The sequence below is a fragment of the Dipodomys ordii genome, unplaced genomic scaffold (assembly GCF_000151885.1).
Source record: "Dipodomys ordii isolate 6190 unplaced genomic scaffold, Dord_2.0 Scaffold113, whole genome shotgun sequence".
Taxonomy (NCBI): Eukaryota; Metazoa; Chordata; class Mammalia; order Rodentia; family Heteromyidae; genus Dipodomys; species Dipodomys ordii.
The window spans coordinates 5,124,300-5,143,657 of record NW_012267329.1 but is presented as its reverse complement, the minus strand read 5'-3'; the positions used below and the strand labels follow the sequence as shown (position 1 = coordinate 5,143,657).

The 19,358-nt window shown below is 37.5% G+C and overlaps 1 protein-coding gene and 2 pseudogenes across 1 annotated transcript; 2 read left to right on the top strand and 1 right to left on the bottom strand.

Moving 5' to 3' along the window:
* The first annotated feature begins 8,422 nt into the window (after positions 1-8,422).
* LOC105995024 lies at positions 8,423-9,355 on the top strand (annotated as a pseudogene).
* A 1,817-nt stretch (positions 9,356-11,172) lies between these two features.
* Positions 11,173-12,072, bottom strand: LOC105995092 (annotated as a pseudogene).
* Positions 12,073-17,304: 5,232 nt separating this feature from the next.
* On the top strand, positions 17,305-18,249 carry LOC105995074 (olfactory receptor 478-like). Its single transcript, XM_013028741.1, has one exon. It carries the CDS (start codon positions 17,305-17,307, stop codon positions 18,247-18,249), a length of 945 nt encoding a protein of 314 aa, XP_012884195.1.
* The last annotated feature ends 1,109 nt before the right edge of the window (positions 18,250-19,358 follow it).

The following is a 19,358-nucleotide window of genomic DNA, read 5'->3' as shown; positions in this document are numbered from 1 at the left end:
TTCTTTCTGATGGAGACAAAGAATTCATTGTGTATATATACCACATTTTCTTGATCCATTCATCTACTGAGGGGCATCTGGGTTGGTTCTAGATCTTAGCTATGGTAAATAATGCTGCAATAAACATAAAGACTGCAAATAATTTTAAAGCATTCCTGTTGAATATTATTTTAAAAATATGTTCACTAGAATCTAAGAATCTGAAATTTTCACTTGTGTACATCTTTGCTTGTCTTTAAGTTCAGCCAATGACAATCCCTTTAGGTAATGTCTAGTTTGATTAATCTTTTTTGCATGTGTTTTCTTCTATTATTTTGCCTATCGTCTACTGACTAAAGAAAATCTCTAATGAATCTTTAATAATAACTCACAATCCATTCTGGTTTATTTTCATTTGAAGGTGTAAATGATAGTTTTTTTAAATGTTTATTTGCATATTCCATTTGTTTGGGAGCTACTGGTGTTTGAACTCAGGGCTTCACACTTGCTGTGTAGCTTCTCTACCACTTAAGCCATGACTTTAGCCCTTTTTACTCTGCTTATTTTTGAGGGAGGATCTTGTTTTAATGCTTGCACTGATGTGGACTGTATTTTTTTATGCTTATGTATCCTGCGTGGATCATACTGTACTCAGTTTTTATTAATGGGTTCTCATGGTTTCTACTTGGGCTGATCTGAAACCAACATCTTCCCAATCTCAGCCTTCTGTATAGCTGGTATGAGCCACCACACTCAGCAATTCATTGAAATGGGGTTTCATAATCCTTTCCATGAGCTATCCTTGAATTATAATCCTCCCAATGCCTACCTCCTGAGTACCTAAGATTAAAGGCATGAGTCGCAGGTCCCAGCTGTATATTCCATTATTACTTTACATTTTACTTAGTATTATCAATAAGCTAGCTTCCATGTACCAGATTAATCTTCATAACTGAAATGCTGTGTGAAATGTAACTGAACTCTTTAGCATGGTACTCATTGGGGCTTCATAGTCATATTCAATGGCTTTTCTAAATGTATCTCCTTATAGATTGGCTTCTTAGTAATTTTGTACTTATTCAATAGCCATGTTGAATAATGGTCCAATTTTCCACACGAGGCAACTAGTCAGAATAGACATAGAAACACAATTGTCTATTAGCATCTTTTAAGTTATAAACATACTCAGCTCTGAGCAGGGAGGGCCAGCACTGAGCAGATTTTGTGCTCTTTCTCTTCTCACTAAAGTAGAGGTCAGTGTGGGTAACTGTGCTTTCATTGTGACACCACATGAGCCAATCCATGCTGATGTCAGACTTGTGGAGACTGGAGTTAGCAAGGGTATCCTAGCCAGTTATCTTCATTTACATATGACAGTTCATTGCTTTGACTCCCAGTATTGGCATTTGTAAAACTGGAAGCCTTGTCCTTATACACAAGTTTTATGAGGAAATTGAACATATACGATGCCCAGACTTTTTTGGTTATATATCAGAGATTACTTAAAAATTAAATTAAAATGCATTGGTAGATTGCTAGTTACTTGATCTTTTTATGAGAAAATAATTTTTAATTTAACAAGTCAGGGTGTTTTTATTTTTAACCACAAATCCAAGTAAGTAAATACTGGATTTCATGCTTGGTTTTAAACTGTTCTTCCTCTCCAATGGACACTTAAGGTCAAGTACTCTCCGCTTAGGCATTTGTGAGTGTTTACCTGGGCCAGGGATTCTGAGCAGTTAAGTGCCTTTTCCTTCCTAGCAATCTAAGGGCATCAGACTGTAAACCTTATGGAATCTTAAGTATGAAACAGTTCCTTCTGATTTGCTTTTCATATCTTCACCTTCTCAAACTAGAAGTTTTTGGTTGCCACAACCGTCCATATTTCTTTGGGTCTCCTGGGCAGGCTGACCTGTGGGTAGCAGAATGACCATTGCACAGAGCCTCTCCTGCTGAATGCATAGTTTCCACAGAGGTCAAGATCTAAAATTGGTGAAAGCAATTCTTTTATTTTTCAGTATCTTCTTGAACAAATGAAAATGCATCTTAACCAAACCCATGTTCCTACACTTACCTTTTAGAATTAGAATCATTGATGCTGAATTCCAAACAGGGTTTTTTGTGTTATAAAATAGATGTTTTCCACTTAGTTTTATGGGCAATGAAGACCAAATACTCAGCAATATGAGCCACTGGATACATTTACTCCTCCAGGAACATTATTACATATATGCAATGAAGAGGTAGATGACTGTGTTTATGTGCATTGGGGAAGAAAGAAGTGTCCAGTCAGACATGACAAACCCTCTTACAACTATTGCTGCTTGTCCTTCTGAGAAAAATGTCTTTGGGTTTGTTGTACAGAAATGACTTATGGAGCCAAGTGATTCATTAAAAGCTAGCTGGCCTTTCCCAAAGGGCCATCCAAAAGCCATATTGACCTTCAGAATTGCTTTCTTTTTTTAATGACAGTGAAGCACTGTTCTTGGTTTCCCAGAAGTAAATCTTACATTTAGAACAAATAACTTATCTGCTAATTAGAGTTAATACAAGGATGGCAGAATGCTTTCCAATTAAGAGTACGTCTCACTTCATCCACATACCTGGCCTTCCTCTACATGTCCTAAAGGTTAACACTAGGACTCTCATTTCTTTTTTATTTTATTTTTATTTTTTTATTGTGAAAATACCATACAGAGGGGTTACAATTACATGGGCAAGTACATTTCTTATCAAGCATTGTTGCCTCCTCCTTTGTTTCCCCTTCCCATCCCTTCCCATACTGCCCCCCTCATCCCCTTCACACTCCCCCCCACACACACCAAAGTTGTAAAGTTTGTTTTTTCACAAAAAGACTTGTACATCTCATTGTTGCAATGGGTCCACCTGTATCCCTATTTAAATGATTTGTTTTTTCCATTCCCTTCCACAAATTATACCGACATCAAATACAGTGAAAGCAGGGGTTATACCGTGGGGGGAGGGACACACAAAGCAACATAGAAATCATCTTATAAATATGTTAGAAACAATTGCAAAAAACATTTGAATACTTATCTTGTGGTTCATTTCCCTAACATCAACTTATGTGACCTTTTCTGCTTGACTCAGACATATACTAGTTATTGCAAATAAGGGAAACCATGGGACCTATGTTTTTTGGGCCTGGTTTACTTCACTTAATGTAATTTTTTCCAAGTCTTTCCATTTCCTAACAAATGGGGCAATGTCATTCTTTCTGATGGAGGCATAGAATTCCATTGTGTATATATACCACATTTTCTTGATCCATTCATCTACTGAGGGGCATCTGGGTTGGTTCCATATCTTAGCTATGGTAAATAATGCTGCAATAAACATAGTTGTGCTGGTAGCTTTAGTGTGGTCTTGTTTGTGATCATTTGGGTAAATGCCAAAGAGAGGGATTGCTGGGTCATAAGGGAGCTCTATGTGGAGTCTTTTGAGGAACCTCCATACTGCTTTCCAAAGTGGTTAAACAAGTTTACACTCCCACCAACAATGCAGTAAGTAAGGTTCCCTTCTGTACACATCTCCTCCAGCATCTGTTGTTATTAGAGTTCTTGATTATAGCCATTCTAACTGGGGTGAGGTGGTATCTCAGTGTTGTTTTGATTTGCATTTCTTTATGGACAGGGAGGCTGAGCATTTCTTCATGTGTCTATTGGACATCCTTCTTTCCTCTTCAGAGAAGTTTCTCTCTAAGTCTTTAGCCCGCTAATTAATCGGGCGATTGTTTATTTGAGAATTTGTTGTTTAGGGATTTAATTTTTTGAGTTTCAGGTATATTTTAGATATGAGGCCCTTGTCCGTTGTATGGCTAGTGAAGATCTCCCAATCCATAGGCTTTCTATTGATCTTGCCAGCTATGTCTTTGCCATGCAGAAGCTTTGCAATTTCATGCAATTCCATATGTCCAATTGACTTCTTGTGTTTCTGGGTCTTTATTAAGAAAATACTGGCTTGTGCCAAGGAACCCTAGAGTTTCTCCTATCCCTTTCTGTAATGTTTTCAGGGTGTCTGCTTTGACTTTGAGGTCTTTGATCCATTTGGAGTTGATTCTGGTGCAGGGTGATATATAAGGATCTAGCTTTAGTTTTCTACAGGTTTTTAACCAATTTTGCCAGCACCCTTTACTGAAGAGGCTCTTTCTTTCATTCTATTTTTTTAACTCCCTTATTGAAGATGAGGTGGCTATAGTTCTGTGGTCTTCAGTTCTATTCCATTGGTCTTGAGGTCTCTTCTTGTGCCAGTATCAAGCTGTTTTGATTACTATGGCTTTGTAGTAGAGTTTGAAATTTGGTATTGATATTTCTCCAGTGCTCTTCTTTCTGCTAAGGATTGTTTGTGCTATTCAGGGTCTTTTATTGTCCCATATGAGCTTTTGTACTGTTTCTTCTATTTCATTGAAGAACAAGGTTGGGATATTGAAATGTATCATATTGAATTTGTAGATAGCCTTTGGCAGTATTACCATTTTCAGGATGTTAATCCTTCCTATCCAGGAGCATGGGAGGTTTTTCCACGTCCTTAGTTCTGCTTTAATTTCCTTTTTCAGGTTTTTAAAGTTTTTAGCACAGAGGCCCTTCACTTCTTTAGTTAACTCCTAAGTATTTTATTTTTTGTGGGGCTATTACAAAAGGAGTTGCTTTCCTGATTTCAGCTACACTTTTCTTGTTGTTGGCATACAGAAAAGCCATTGATTTTTGAGGGTTAATTTTATACCCTGCTTCTTTGCCAATGTTTCAAATCAGCTCAAGTATCTAAGGAGTGGAGTCCATGAGATCATGTCTGCAAAGAGGGAAAGTTTTACTTCATCTTTGCCTATTTGGATCCCCTTTATGTTTGCATCTTATCTTATTGCTGTAACAAGGCATTCTAATACTAAATTGAAGAGAAGTGGAGAGAGTGGACATCCTTGTTTCATTCCCAAATTTAGAGGATGGCTTTCGCCTTTAGCCAATAAGTATAATGCTAGATGTAGGTTTATTATACACACCCTTTATTATATTGAGGAATGTTCCATGGATTCCTAGTTTTTCCAGAGCTTTCATCATAAATTTGTGCTGGATGTTGCCAAATGCTTTTTCTGCATCTATTGAGATAATCATGTGATTTTTATCCTTGCTCTTGTTGATGTGATAAATTATATTGTGATAAATTATATTAATTGATTGGGTATATTGAACTAGCTTTGCATCACTGAAATGAGTCCTGTTTGATCCAAGTGGATGATTTTTTGATGAGTCGTTGAAGTCAATTGGCCAAAATTTTGTTGAGAAGTTTTGCACTGTTGTTCATCAAAGAAAAAGGTCTATAGTTTTCTTTCTTTGAAGAGTCCCTGCCTGGTTTTGGGATGAAGATTATGATGGCTTCATAGAAAGAGTTTCGTAGTGAACTTTCACTTTCAATTTCATTGAAGATTTGGAGGAGTATTTGTGTGACTTCTGCTTTGAAGGACTGGTAGAATTCAGCAGTAAATCCATCTGCTTCTGGGATTTTCTTGGATGGGAGGTCTCTTATTGCTGCTTCTATTTTGATGCTTGATAGGGGTCTGGTAAGCTGGTTTAACTTATCTTGGTTTAGTTTCAGCATGTTGATATTTGCTAGGAAATCATCCATTTCTTCCAAATTCTCAAACTTATTAGCATAAATGTGTGAGAAGTATTCCCTCATATTGTTCTGAATCTTAGTTATTTCTATGATGATGTTTCCATTCTCATCTCTGAGTTTATTTAGGTATGTTCTCTTCCTTTTCTGGTAAGATTTGGTAAGGGTCTGTCAATTTTTTAAATTTTGTCTAAGAACCAGCTCTTTGTTTTGTTGATTCTTTCTATTTTTTTGGACTCTAATTCATTTAATTCGGATTGAATTTTAATTATTTCTTTTCATCTACTAGATTGGGGTTTAGCTTTTTGCTCTTTTTCAAGGAGCATTAGGTGCCTCATTAGTTAGTTTCAGATCTCTCCAATTTATTGATGTAGGAACTCAGAGCTATAAACTTCCTTCTAAGTTCTGCCTTGTTTTGGCACAGAGGAGGTGGTGGTTTGTGTGCTCATTTTTGTTAAATATCATGAACATTTGAATTTTCTTTCTAATCTTTTCCATGAACAAATTAAAAAATTAGGCATAAAAAGGGATTTTTTGATTTTTTTTGGAGGGGGGACCTTGTGTCTTCTCTGTGTCCATAACCAGTCTCTTGGTGGAGTCTCTGGCTTGCTTTTGTGGTGTTTTGTTTTCCTGTGGCTTGCTTTGTTTCTTAAATCAGTTTGAGCAGGCAGAACGAAGCTCTGCCTTAGGACTTTATTACCCTCCTCTCAGGCTAGTTCAGTTGATGGGCAATCTTCTTTTTGTATCACAAGAGTGAGATGGTGTTTTCTCTAGCTTGGAGTTGCTATGATGGAGCTAGGTTGTGGGTAGGGTTGAGGCCTGTCAACAATCTGTAGCTCTTCCCTATTGGGCTAGTTCCTGAGACACACAGCCCAGCCTGGAGCCATTCTCAGGATTTATGTTTATTGAGGTTCAATTATTTTTCTTTTACCCCTCCTGCATCTGGGTCTGATGCCTATGCTGTAGTGGGGTGGAGCAGCCTCTGGCTCTGTTTACCCAGGGAAGAAAGTCACTCTTCCATTGGTGGAGCTTCTTCTGCCTGGAAAGGGCAACTTTCCCCAGAGGTGGAGGTGAGCCCTGCAGTTCAGTTTCCTTTGACCTGTGAATGCTCCTATTGTCTTTTTCCAGGGCCTGAGTTGCATGTTAGCTACTCTGGCCCAGTCTTAGTATCAAAGATGGAGTTCTTCCCTGGTAGTGGGGCTACCTTCCCACTGTTGCTCCTTAAGAAGGAGTGAAATGTCTTGGGGGTATTCACATCTTTCCCTTGGATTCTGGGCCATCCATTGTCAGCAACTGTCTGTGGTCAGCAGGATGAAGATTTCTGTTTCTTGTCAGTTCTTGCTGACAGTGAGTAGAATTGGCTTTCACACTCCCTCTGGTGCTTTTGTCCCAGGCTATTTGTTGATATGGCAGCCAAGGCAGTAGCCACCACCGCCACCTCCACAGACAGCAGAAATTGCTTGAATCTGTCTCCTTAACCAAGTTGCCTGAAATTTTCCTCTCTGGCCAAACTGTCTGTTCTATGATGGCACACTTGGTGTGACTCTCTAGCCTTGGACTTTTCACTGGAACACTAAAACTGGTTTCTAAATGAGAAGTTGTTTAGCCCCCAACTTCTCTTCCACCTTCCTCCAGACTCTCTGAGAGAATAATTCTTAACTGGAAGTTATCTAAATCATATTTCACCCACAGTTCCCTATATAATGTTTAAATTGTTATTTTATTTTATACCTTTGGCTATAAAAATCAGGTGTACATCTTAAATAATTTTTAAATGTCATCCTTCTCATATTCTTCAAAGTATGTAGAGGAGTGTCTGACATATAACCTTGTAAAGTACTGACTAAATGAACAGATATAGAGAAGAAGCAAACATATTCCAGTTTATCTTAGTACCTTAGTATCTTTATGATGAAATATCAAAGTTAACTTAGAACAACTATTTAGCCATGAGATCATTGTTAGAGGGTATGCCAAATAATTACCAAATGAAAGTGATTAACACTTGAGGACTGACAGAGTCCTTGAAGATTATACTACATCCTTTGTTTAACCTTAAATAGGTCACTTAACATTTTCAAACTCAGTTTCCTCGTGTATACAATGAAGATAATATATGTAATTAAATATTATGGAAGTTAAGTAGAATAATATGCAAAACTTTAAATCCTGTGATAGTAAGCATTCAATAAATCTTAGCTGTTTCTTATATGACCTTTACATAAATTTAGCTAATACATTTCAAACATTTGTGCTACAATGATTATTCTTTCCTGTTATGGTTGCCTGTCTTTTTTGTTGTTGGTGGTGGTGGTCGTGGGGCCTGAACTCTGGGCCTGGGCACTGTCCCTCAGCTCTTCAGCTCAAGGCTAGCGCTCTACCACTTGAGCCTCAGCCCCACTTCCAGCTTTTTCTGTTTACGTGATGCTGAGGAATCAAACCTAGCGCCTCATACATGCAAGGCAAACATCTTATCACTGAGCCATCTTCCCAGCCGCAATCTGTCTTACATTTAAAGATTAAGCTTTAAACATATGCAGGTATATTTCATATTATATATGCAAGAAAAAGGGAAACATTATTAGAAGAAAATATCCAATGTTTCCACAAGATTTGCCTTAAGTAGAAGCATTGCACATAAATGCATAAATTCTGAAAGTCTAGAGTAGAAACGCAATTACTTCTCTAATTTTTGACTGATGTACTTGCTTAAAAGTCTTATGTATATATTAATGACAATAAATCCATTTTAATTGCAAATCCTTCATGCTATATTTTTAATCACAGGTTTCTATAGTTATAGCTCCACTTTCTGATGGGTTGGAACCACACTGCACTGACAGAGTTCATTCTGATGGGCTTAACACATGATCCAGTCCTTCGAGTCATTCTCTTCATCATCATCCTGTGCATCTACTTGGTGACTGCATCTGGGAATCTCTTGACAATCCTTCTTATCAGAGTCTCCACTCAGCTCCATCATCTCATGTATTTTTTCTCAGCCAGTTAGCTTTTGTTGACTTGGGCTACTCATCTTCTGTCACACTCAACATGTTGGTTAACTTTTTGGTAGAGAAAAATGCAAACTCCTATCTTGGATGTGCCATCCAGCATGGTTCATTTGTTTTCTTTGGATCATCTGAATTCTTCCTTCTGGCTGCCATAGCCTAAGATCGTTTTGTGTCCATCTGTGACCCACTGCTGTGTTCAACCAAAATGTCCACACAAGTGTGTGTCCAGTTACTCATAGTGGCTTATATTGATGTTTTTCTCAATTGTTGTTCTTTTGTTATTTGCTTCTATAATTTAGTCTTCTGTGTACCAAACAGAGTCAATGATTTTTTTTTCTATTTTTTTGCTCCTTTACTTAACTATCTGGTTCTGACATCAGTGTCCCTGCTGTTGTTCCTTCATTTACGGCTGGTTTTGTCATTTTGTCCACAGTGGTTGTCATAGTTATCTCCTACATCTATCTCCTCATCATTGTCCTCAAGATGCGCTCCACGGAGGGCCACCACAAGGCCTTCTCCACCTGCACCTCCCACCTCACTGTGGTCTCTCTCTACTATGGGACCATTACCTTTATTTTGTATTGCCAAAATCTATGTACTTTACTGGCCAGAACAAGGTGATGTCTGTGTTCTACGTGGTGGTGATCCCCATGTTGAATCCCCTCATCTACAGTCTCAGGAACAAGGATATGAAGGAGGCACAGAAAAGACAACTTGGTAGGAAAATATTTTCTTAGTATGCTACTTAACAATACTTTATATAGTGAAAAAAATCTCATTCAAATGATAATAAAAGGTAATTATTTATGGCCAATATCTCCTAATGAAATTCTTAGTGGTGATCCTTTTAGTAAATGTAGAGGGTGGGGGAATTTTCAGATATTAACTAGTATGTCACAGATGAGTAATGAGTTTCTTTTAATAAACACAATTTAGAATTTAAAAATGTATGCTTCCATCAGAAAGAATGAACCCGTTCCATTGTTAGGAAATGGAAAGATTTGGAAAAAAAATCATATTAAGTGAAATAAGCCAGAACAAAAGACATATAGATTTCATGGTTTCCCTCATTTACAATAATTAGTATACTTACAGGATAATTTTATCAGATGAGCAGAAAAGCTCAAAAGCTATATGCATAAAAGATGATGCTAATTGAAATGAACCCCAAGATCTGGACACCTGTTTTATTGTTGCTTTTAATGTACTATGTGTGGTTTTTTTTGTTTCCTTTGTACGGACACCTGTTTTATTGTTGTTTTTAATGTACTATGTGTTTTTTTGTTTCCTTTGTATGTTCTTCCCCTTATGGTATATCCCCTGCTGTCATTGTACTTGATTTCGGTACCCTGCATCTTGTATATACATTTGTCTAATTTGGGGAAGGAAGAGGTATAACAAAATGCTGAAACAAGGACACAGGTTGACCCATTGCAACAATGATACCCTAAAACACTATATTGGATATGAACTTTACAACTTTGTGGTCCGGGAAGGAGTTAGGGAGGTAAGGGAGGAAAGAGATAGGGGGAGAACAACAAAGGATGGGGTAACAATGCTCAACAAGAAATGTACTCATTACCTTACTCATCTAACTAACCCCTCTGTACGGCATCTTTACAATAAAATAAATATTTACTTATTTATTTTTATTGCGAAAATACCGTATAGAGGGGTTACAATTACATAGGCAAGATAATGAGTACATTTCTTATCAAGCATTGTTGCCTCCTCCTTTGGTTCCCCTTCTCATCTCTTCCCATCTCCTTCCCCCACCCCCCATCCCCCACAACCACCCCTCGACCCCCCCAAAGATGTAAAGTTTGTTTTTTGACATAACGACTTGTATGTCTCATTGTTACAATGGGTCCGCCTGTATCCCTATTTAAATGATTTGTTTATATTTTAAAACACCACATTGCTCTTTATGTTTCAAGTTATTTTATTCCTATATATCCTTAAAGTACTTTTGCTATAAATTGAGGTTGCCATCCCTATAAATCATTAAGAGTGTGTGGTTTTTCAACAGTACCTCATCTTAAAAAATCATTGAAAGCTCCAGTGATGATGGGCTATGCATTCTGGTAGTAAATGACAAAGCAAGACACAAAAAACATTGCACATATTTTATTGTAATAAGATTACCTGCTGCGGGAGACACAGCAGATTGGGTTGGGTTATCTCACTGCCACATCAAACTATCCCTTTGTTGTCATCTGCAACCTACTGCTATATTAAAATAAAATATTAATAAGGGCTTGCTTCTAGTAGCTCCTATTTCCTTATGAAGGTTGTTTTTTTTCAGTAGTTGAACTTTCTCTATGTGCTTTTGTACTTCACTTTTCTGGCTACTAAATGGAGTTTACTTTTCCTGTGAGTTTTTTTTTTTTGGAGGAAGTGATTAATAAGCATATTTTATTTAAATAAATCCTCCAGTAAGAAATGGAGAATTCACGGCCTTTACTTAGAAGGCTGTGTAAATACCATCTGCCCAATCTGTATGTGCCAACATTCCATTACTGGAAACACCAGTATTTCCACATCACAGTCCCAATCAAAATTCTGGGTCTCCTTTGGCTTGCTTCTCTCTTGATTCCATCCAGGCTTTATTAATGGTGCGTTTCATATCATCATCTCCATCTTCATAAATTTTCTTTTTTTTATTTTTCATTTTGCAATGCAATTTTTTATTGTGAAAAAACTGTACAGAAGGGTTACAATTACATGGGCAAGATAATGAGTACATTTCTTATCAAGCATTGTAGCCTCCTCCTTTGTTTCCCCTTCCCATCCACGTTCATTAATCTCTCACTAGGATCTGCTTCACTGTCATAAGAAGGCTTTTCCTTCTCTTTGCACTCCTTTTCAACTTGAGTCAGGTAATCCCCTCATACATTTTCTGCTTTCTTTTCGCATCAGATAAGAAGTATATCCGTTTTGACTTTTCTTGAATTGCCTTCTACAGAGATGGGCTTCAAGAGGTTGTTCACAAACATGGAGTAACTCTTCCCGTTCATATTCTTTACCAAAAGATCAAAGGCCCTGTCTGTGAAATGCACTTGCACATTCTCAGTGGGAATCTGATGAACTCCAGTTAAGGTAACGTAGATTTTCACAAACTTATCTGACTGATCCCATCCGTAATTACTGCTTTTCACTGTATATCCAGTTGTAATGGGAGCAGCCTCAGCAGCTGGCTTTTCATTGTCAACTTGTGGTTTCTTCTGTGACTTCTGTTGCATATTGTTCTTTATCTCTGTCTCAATCTTAGATTTTTTCCGTTGTAAGGGCATCACGTACTCTTTTCCTAGTGGATTTTTCCAGTAATGTCTTTACTTCTTCTAGTTCTTTCTGCAGCTCCTTCAAAGCCGAAGCCATGATCCGGGCCGGTCAGGCCAAAGGTGAAAACTGCTGCCATGGACAGGATCAAATGGGAAACGCCGCCCAGCGCGCAATCACCACCCCCTGACGGCCACCAGACCCAGCGCTCCTGCGCCCTCCGCGCGTGGCACTTCTGCCTCCTGTGATTTTTTTTGTTTCTTTTTATTATTATTATTGTGAACATACCGTACACCGGGGTTACTATTACACTGGCAAAATAATGAGTACATTTCTTTTTATCTTTTTTTTTTTTTTACAGTGAAAGCAGGGGTTATACTGTGGGGGAGGGACATACAAAGCAACAAAGAAATAATCTTATAATTGCGTTAAAAACAAATGCATGAAAGAAAAAACATTTAAAATACATATCTTAGGGTTCATTTTCCTAACATCACCTTATCTGACCTTTTCTGCTTGACTCATACATATACTAGATATTGAAAATAAGGGAAATCATGGGACCTATGTTTCTTTGGGCCTGGCTTACTTCACTTAATATAATTTTTTCCAAGTCTTTCCATTTCCTAACAAATGGGGCAATGTCATTCTTTCAGATGGAGGCATAGAATTCCATTGTGTATATATACCACATTTTCTTGATCCATTCATCTACTGAGGGGCATCTGGGTTGGTTCCAGATCTTAGCTATGGTAAACAATGCTGCAATAAACATAGTTGTGCTGGTAGCTTTAGTGTGGTCTTGTTTGTGATCATTTGGGTAAATGCCCAAAAGTGGGATTGCTGGTTCATAGGGGAGCTCTATGTGGAGTCTTTTGAGAAACCTTCATACTGCTTTCCAAAGTGGTTGAACAAGTTTACATTCCCACCAACAATGAAGTAAGGTTCTCTTCTGTCCACATCCCCTCCAGCATCTGTTGTTGTTAGAGTTCTTGATTTTTGCCATTCTAACTGGGGTGAGGTGGTATCTCAATGGCTAGGGAGGTTGAGCATTTCTTCATGTGTCTATTGGCCATCAAATCCTCAAAGAAACAACTGCCCAATAAATAAGTGGGCTAATGACTTAAAGAGAAACTTCTCTGAGTACATTTCTTATCAAGCATTGTAGCCTCTTCCTTTGTTTCCCTTTCCCATCCCTTCCCATCTCCCCGCTCCTCTACTCCCTCCTTTCCCCTTACCTCAATCTCTTCTTTTCCCCTACCTCAATCCCCCCTTTCCCCGCTTCCCCCTTTCTCCCTCCCCCCTCCCATCCCCGCCAAAGTTGTAAAGTTCGTTTTCGACATAATGTCTTGTACATCTCATTGTTGCAATGCATACAGCTTTGATCCTATTTAAACAATTTTTGCTTCTTGAGGTCTTTGGTTCTGATGGCAGTGTCCTTGCAGTTGTTTGCTTATCATTAATGCCTCATCCTTATGGATACAGTATTTTTATCTCCATCTCCTATATCCATATTCTAGTTAGTTTGTGTTGTCTCTGTGTGCCTATACAATTCTTGTCTGTGTTTGTATTTCCAGACTGGCTTTATTCTCCAGAATGCCACAACTATTCTAGGCTGTGTATTCAATCTGCTTACCTGCCTGTACATACAGACTTACAGCCCAACAAGTTCATAATGCACACCCATAAAATCTGTGTCTGTTTTCTGCTCATTCAATAGAAGAATGTATGTGTGTTGAACCCTTGTATCTACAGTGTCCGGATGAAGGTATTAAAGGGACTCTGAAGAGACAGTTTAGTAGGACACCATCACCCTTTTCCTCATTCACTTTCAAGACAGTGTGTAATGAGCACCACAGCTGCATTTGTTCAGCCTTTGCCTCTCCATTTCTGTGCTCTCATCTTACCCTCCCAAAGACAAGTAAATGAACAAACAAGACAAAAAGAAAAGAAAAGAAAAACAACAACAAAGGGAAACCTCTTGTTTCCCTTTCTTGGGGGTCATTTTGATAAATATTATTTTAGATGACCAGATGCACATAGACTCACTATTGAGCCTTCGTGTTCCTCTCCTCTAGTGTCCTCCTTTGGTATTTTTATTGTAAACAAACTTATTTAACCTCACATAACATCCCCCAGCGTTAGTGATATTGCTGGAAATGATAGAATTTCCTTCTATTCAAATCTGTCTAGTGTGACCTGTGTCCTAGGTAGTATGCACGAATGTGCATGAGTGTGTGTGTATACGTGTGTGTGTTTCCTTTTAAGTCTTTCAAATTCCAGCTGATGCTCTTAAAATGCATCTCTTTGAGGGACTCACATGTTTTGTAATCATATTTTGTAAATTTTGTAATCAACTTTCCATTGGGCACTGATTTTTGTTTTTACTTTCATGTTTATTTTTTTCTCTTCCTGGTGGGTTTCATCATCCCTGCAGTTCCTTTACATTTAAGTACTTCCAAATTTACAGTTGATCATCTCTTCCCATCTGACCCTTCAAATGATCAGTTTCATCTTTCTACTCCTATGAATTATGACACAGGGAATAGTTACTGAATCATTAGAGAGAAGAAGAGAATACATGCATATAGGAACCATAGTGCTTAGCCGATTATGCTCTGAGTGAAATTTAGTCAGTTCTATCCCTGATCCACCCCAGTTATCATGGGAACACAAGAAATGTGGAATAGAAGTTTATAAAATTACAATTTGCAAACATTAGATTGAAACTTCAGGTGACAGGAAATCATCATCCATTTATCTTCCATCAAATCATATAAGACATGAATCTGTGTATAACACATTGAGAAGAGCAAGTCTCATTTGGAAGTCAACCAAACCACTTTTCTCTCACAATTCTGTATATAATTTCCAAATTATTACTTTATATCTTAGGCTATAAAGGTCATATGGACATCTTAAATAATGGTCTAAAATTCAACTTTACATATCACTTCTGCCACATTCCTCAAAGTAGCTAGTTGAGTTGTCTCACATCTATTACTGTAAAGTACTGATAAAACAAACAGATGTTGAGAGGAAGACATTCTGGCATTCCATTTTGTATCTCCATGAAATATCAAAGTAAACAAAGAACAATTATTTAGCCATGAGATCAGTTAATAGTGTACTACAAATAATCATAATGACTGGAAAAGAAATTACACTTGAGGATTGACAGAGTCCTTGTAGATTACTTTTGTTTATGTGAAATCAACTGCTCGTTATTCACTTGAGAATGTGATAATGATCACTGCTATATTTGAATGCTCTTGTGAATCTCTACTCTTCTGATGCTTATCACCTAAGTCAAATAATAAAGGCAGAGGAACTTTTATATAATGATGACTGTGTTTTTTTTAACTATAACTGAATTCTTATTTCAACAGGTAAGATTGACTTCTGTAAGTAAAGCTGTTTTGCCAATTTTCCTCTTCCATCCAAGAAAAATCACACTGTAAAAATTTATCTAATTTATAAGCCTGAGTTGAGAATCAGAGGAGGTCCAATAAAGCTATCTACTAACAAAAAATTACATTTAGTTGAGTTAATATTTAAGAAAATTCACAGAGGGGTTGGGAAGGTGGCTCAGTGTTAGAGGGCTTGCCTTGCATGCATGAGGCCCTGGGTTCGATTCCTCAGCACCACATAAGCAGAAAAAAAACCGGAAGTGGCATTGTGGCTCAAGTGATAGAGTGCTAGCCTTAAGCTGAAGAGCTGAGGGACAGCACCCAAGCCCAGAGTTCAGGCCCACGACCAGACCCTCCCCCGCAAAAGAAAAGAAAAGAAAAGAAAATTCACAGAAATAAATAAGCATAATTCACTTTTCCACAGTTCTTTATTCATCCACCCACATGACCAGAAACTCAGTCTTTAACCTTATGTAAATTTAGCATTCAGCCTCAATGCTAATATATTCACTAGTTTTCAAAGCCTTTTGGGGTTTAATCTCTGTAAATATCTTGTAGAAAGTTTCACTTTGACTCTTGGTTGAATTCTCTAGTACTACCGGAACAGACATTTGGTCAAAGCCAATACTATAAAACCAAAATGTTGGGCAATGAGTTTCAAACTAACCTGTACTTGGATAAACCTGGGTATACTTCTGAACTTTCTATGCTGAAACTTTATTCCACATTGTACCACTGAAGATAAGATTACTTAATGCTATAGCATTCCCATTAGAAAATACCATTGCATTCATTAAATAGATTGTGTTTTCGAAAATAAACCTGAACGTTCCTGTTCTAAGTATTAGTCACAAGATGTGTTGCAGCATTTGAAATGATATAAGACAGCAAATAGAAATATTTTTTAACTTGATAAATTTACAAATAACTTCTTTTGTGACTTTAATATGTGTTCTTTTCTATAGCTTACTTTTCAACTAAGAAAATGCATTTCCCAGTGCTGGAAAGATAGCTCAGTGGTAGAGTGCTTGCCTTGCATGCATGAGGCCCTGGGTTCGATTCCTCAGCACCACATAAGCAGAAAAAGCTGGAAGTGGCACTGTGGCTCAAGTGGTAGAGTGCTAGCCTTGAGCTGAAGAGCTGAGGGACAGTGCTTAGGCCCCACAACCAACAAAAAAAATAAAGAAGAAAGAAAGAAAGAGAAAGAAAGAAAAAAAGAAAATGCATTTCCCTTTTCAAAAACTGGTCTTAAAACAAGACCTTCTTTTGCTGATAGACTGTGTGAACTATGTGACTAAGGAAGCACTACTTTTATAGATGAGCAGATAGAAAGCTCATCTTCATTTTAATGGTTACTTGATTTATCACAACTATTATTTTATTTATATTATTTCATTTACATTATGGTTACTGTAGAAATGGGCTGAATTCAATCTGCCTGAGGTTCATATGCTGCTTCTAGTACTTTCTATGAAATCTTAGAGAAGTTGTTTAACATTTGTTCATCTATAAAATGGAAATATAAAAGTACTTAAGAATGTTTTATGACAAATAAAAAGAAATATATATATTTAAATACTGTAGGTGTTAATTTAGTAAGCAATTGATGAATGTTTATTTATATTCCAGTCATTACTACAATTGTTTTTCATTTATACATTTAAGCCTCATTTGTTAACTACATTAAACTTTTTTCATTTCAATAATTTTCATATTTTTTAATCTTTAGGATGAAAGCTCTGGACATATATTGTAGCACATACAGAAGGACAAAGACACATTAGTTAAGTTAATTTCGGTGCTTCTGATTAAACTTTTTAAAAAGTACAGGCATCGAGTACAAATGCACAAACCCTGAAATTCTAGAGTAAAATGTAATTAATATATGGGCTTGAAATAAATGTATGCATGTGCTAATCAAAATGGAACTACATATTTATGGGACATTCATATGATCTTTTCACCACAGCTGTGTCTGTCAGCAGCTCCATTGTCTAATGGATTCCCTAGTGGATGGGAACCACACTGCAGTGACAGAGTTCATTCTATTGGGCTTAACACAAGATCCAGTCCTTCGAGTCATCCTCTTCATCATCATCCTGTGCATCTACCTCGTGACTGTATCTGGCAATCTCTGCACAATTCTCCTTATCAGACTTTCTTCTCTGGTCCACCATCCCATGTACTTTTTTCTCAGCCATTTAGCCTTTGTTGACATAGCCTTGTCATCTTCTGTCACACCCAACATGCTTGTTAACTTCCTAGTGGACAAAAATGCCTTCTCTTTCCATGCATGTTCCTTCCAGCTTGGCTCAGTTGCTGTCTTTGGGGCAGCTGAGTGCTTCCTTCTGGCTGCCATGGCTTATGACCGCTTCATGGCCATCTGTAACCCACTGCTGTATTCAACCAAAATGTCCTCCCAAGTCTGTGTCCAGTTAATCATGGTGGCTTATGCAGGTGGTTTTCTCAATGGTTGCACTTTTACTATTTGCTTCTATGTTTTGCTTTTCTGTGGACCCAATAGGGTCAATCATTTCTTCTGTGATTTTGCTCCTTTGATTGAATTGTCCTGTTCTGATGTCAGTATCCTCACAGGTGTTGCCTCAAGTTCCTCTGGCTCTTTGATTCTGTTCACAGTGTTGGTCATAGTCATCTCATACACGTACATCCTTATCACTATCCTGAAGATGAGATCCACTGAGGGCCGCCACAAGGCCTTCTCCACCTGCACCTCCCACCTCAGTGCAGTCACTCTGTACTATGGGACCACTACGTTTATTTATGTGTTGCCGAAGTCGTTGTACTCCACTGACCAGAACAAGGTGATATCTGTGTTCTATATGGTGGTGATCCCCATGTTGAACCCCCTGATCTACAGTCTCAGGAACAAGGATATTAAGGAGGCCCTGAAAAGACATATTGGTAGGAAAATATTTTCTTGATATCTGTTAATTAGTACTTTATATAGTGATAATCTCCTATTCAAATGATAATAGAAGGGAATAATCTGTGGCCAATATATAATAATAAAATTCTGGTGTAGACTATTTAAGTAAATGTGGAGAATGAATTTTCAGATATTAACTGGAATGTCATGGGTTAATTGTGAGTTTCCTTTAATAAACTTAATTTATAATTTAGAATAACATTTCTTTCATAAAAATATTTTCAAGTAATTTTGATCAAATTTTTAGTTTGAAGTACTTTGTGCTACAAATTAATGTTGCTGTTAATATAAATCATTGCAAGTCGGTGAATTTTCTTCCGTAATTCATCCTGAAAGATGATAGATAACTATAATTACAATGGGCTATGCATTCTGGTAGTAAATGCCAAAATAGAATGCCCAAATATAAACCTTAGACTTGTATTGGTTAGAAATGATAGATTGAGTTGGGTTATCTCACTGCCCTGTTGGAAGATCTTTCTGTTGTCATCTGCAACCTACTGACGTTTTCAACCAAAATGTTCAAAAGGGTCTGTGTTTAGTAGCTCCTATTTTATATGCAAGGGTGTTCTTAGTAGTTGCTCTTTCTCCATGTGCTTCTGTACTTTACTCTTCTGTAGACTAAATGGAGGCATTGACTTTTTCTGTGATTTTCTTTTCTTTATTTTTTTATTGGGAATATACTGTACAAGGGGTTACAATTACATGGGCAAGATAATGAGTACATTTCTTATCAAGCACTGTAGACTCTTCCTTTGTTTCCCCTTCCCATACCTTCCCATCCTCCACCCGCACCCCCCCACCAAGTCCTCCTCCCCCCCCCCAACGAAAGTTGTAAAGTTCATTTTCAACATAATGACTTGTACATCTCATTGTTGCAATGGGTCCACCTGTATCCCTGTTTAAACCATTTGTTTTTTCCCTTACCCTCCACAAGTTATACCAAACTCAAATACAGTGAAAGCAGGGGTTATACTGTGGGGGAGGGACATACAAAGCAACAAAGAAATCATCTTAAAATACGTTAGAAACAATCGCATGAAAGAAAAAAAAACATTTGAATACATATCTTAGGGTTCATTTCCTTAATATCAACTTATCTGA

Coding starts and splice junctions, on each gene's coding strand:
- LOC105995074 (XM_013028741.1), top strand. CDS start 17,305: ATGGATTCCCTAGTGGATGGGAACCACACTGCAGTGACAGAGTTCATT.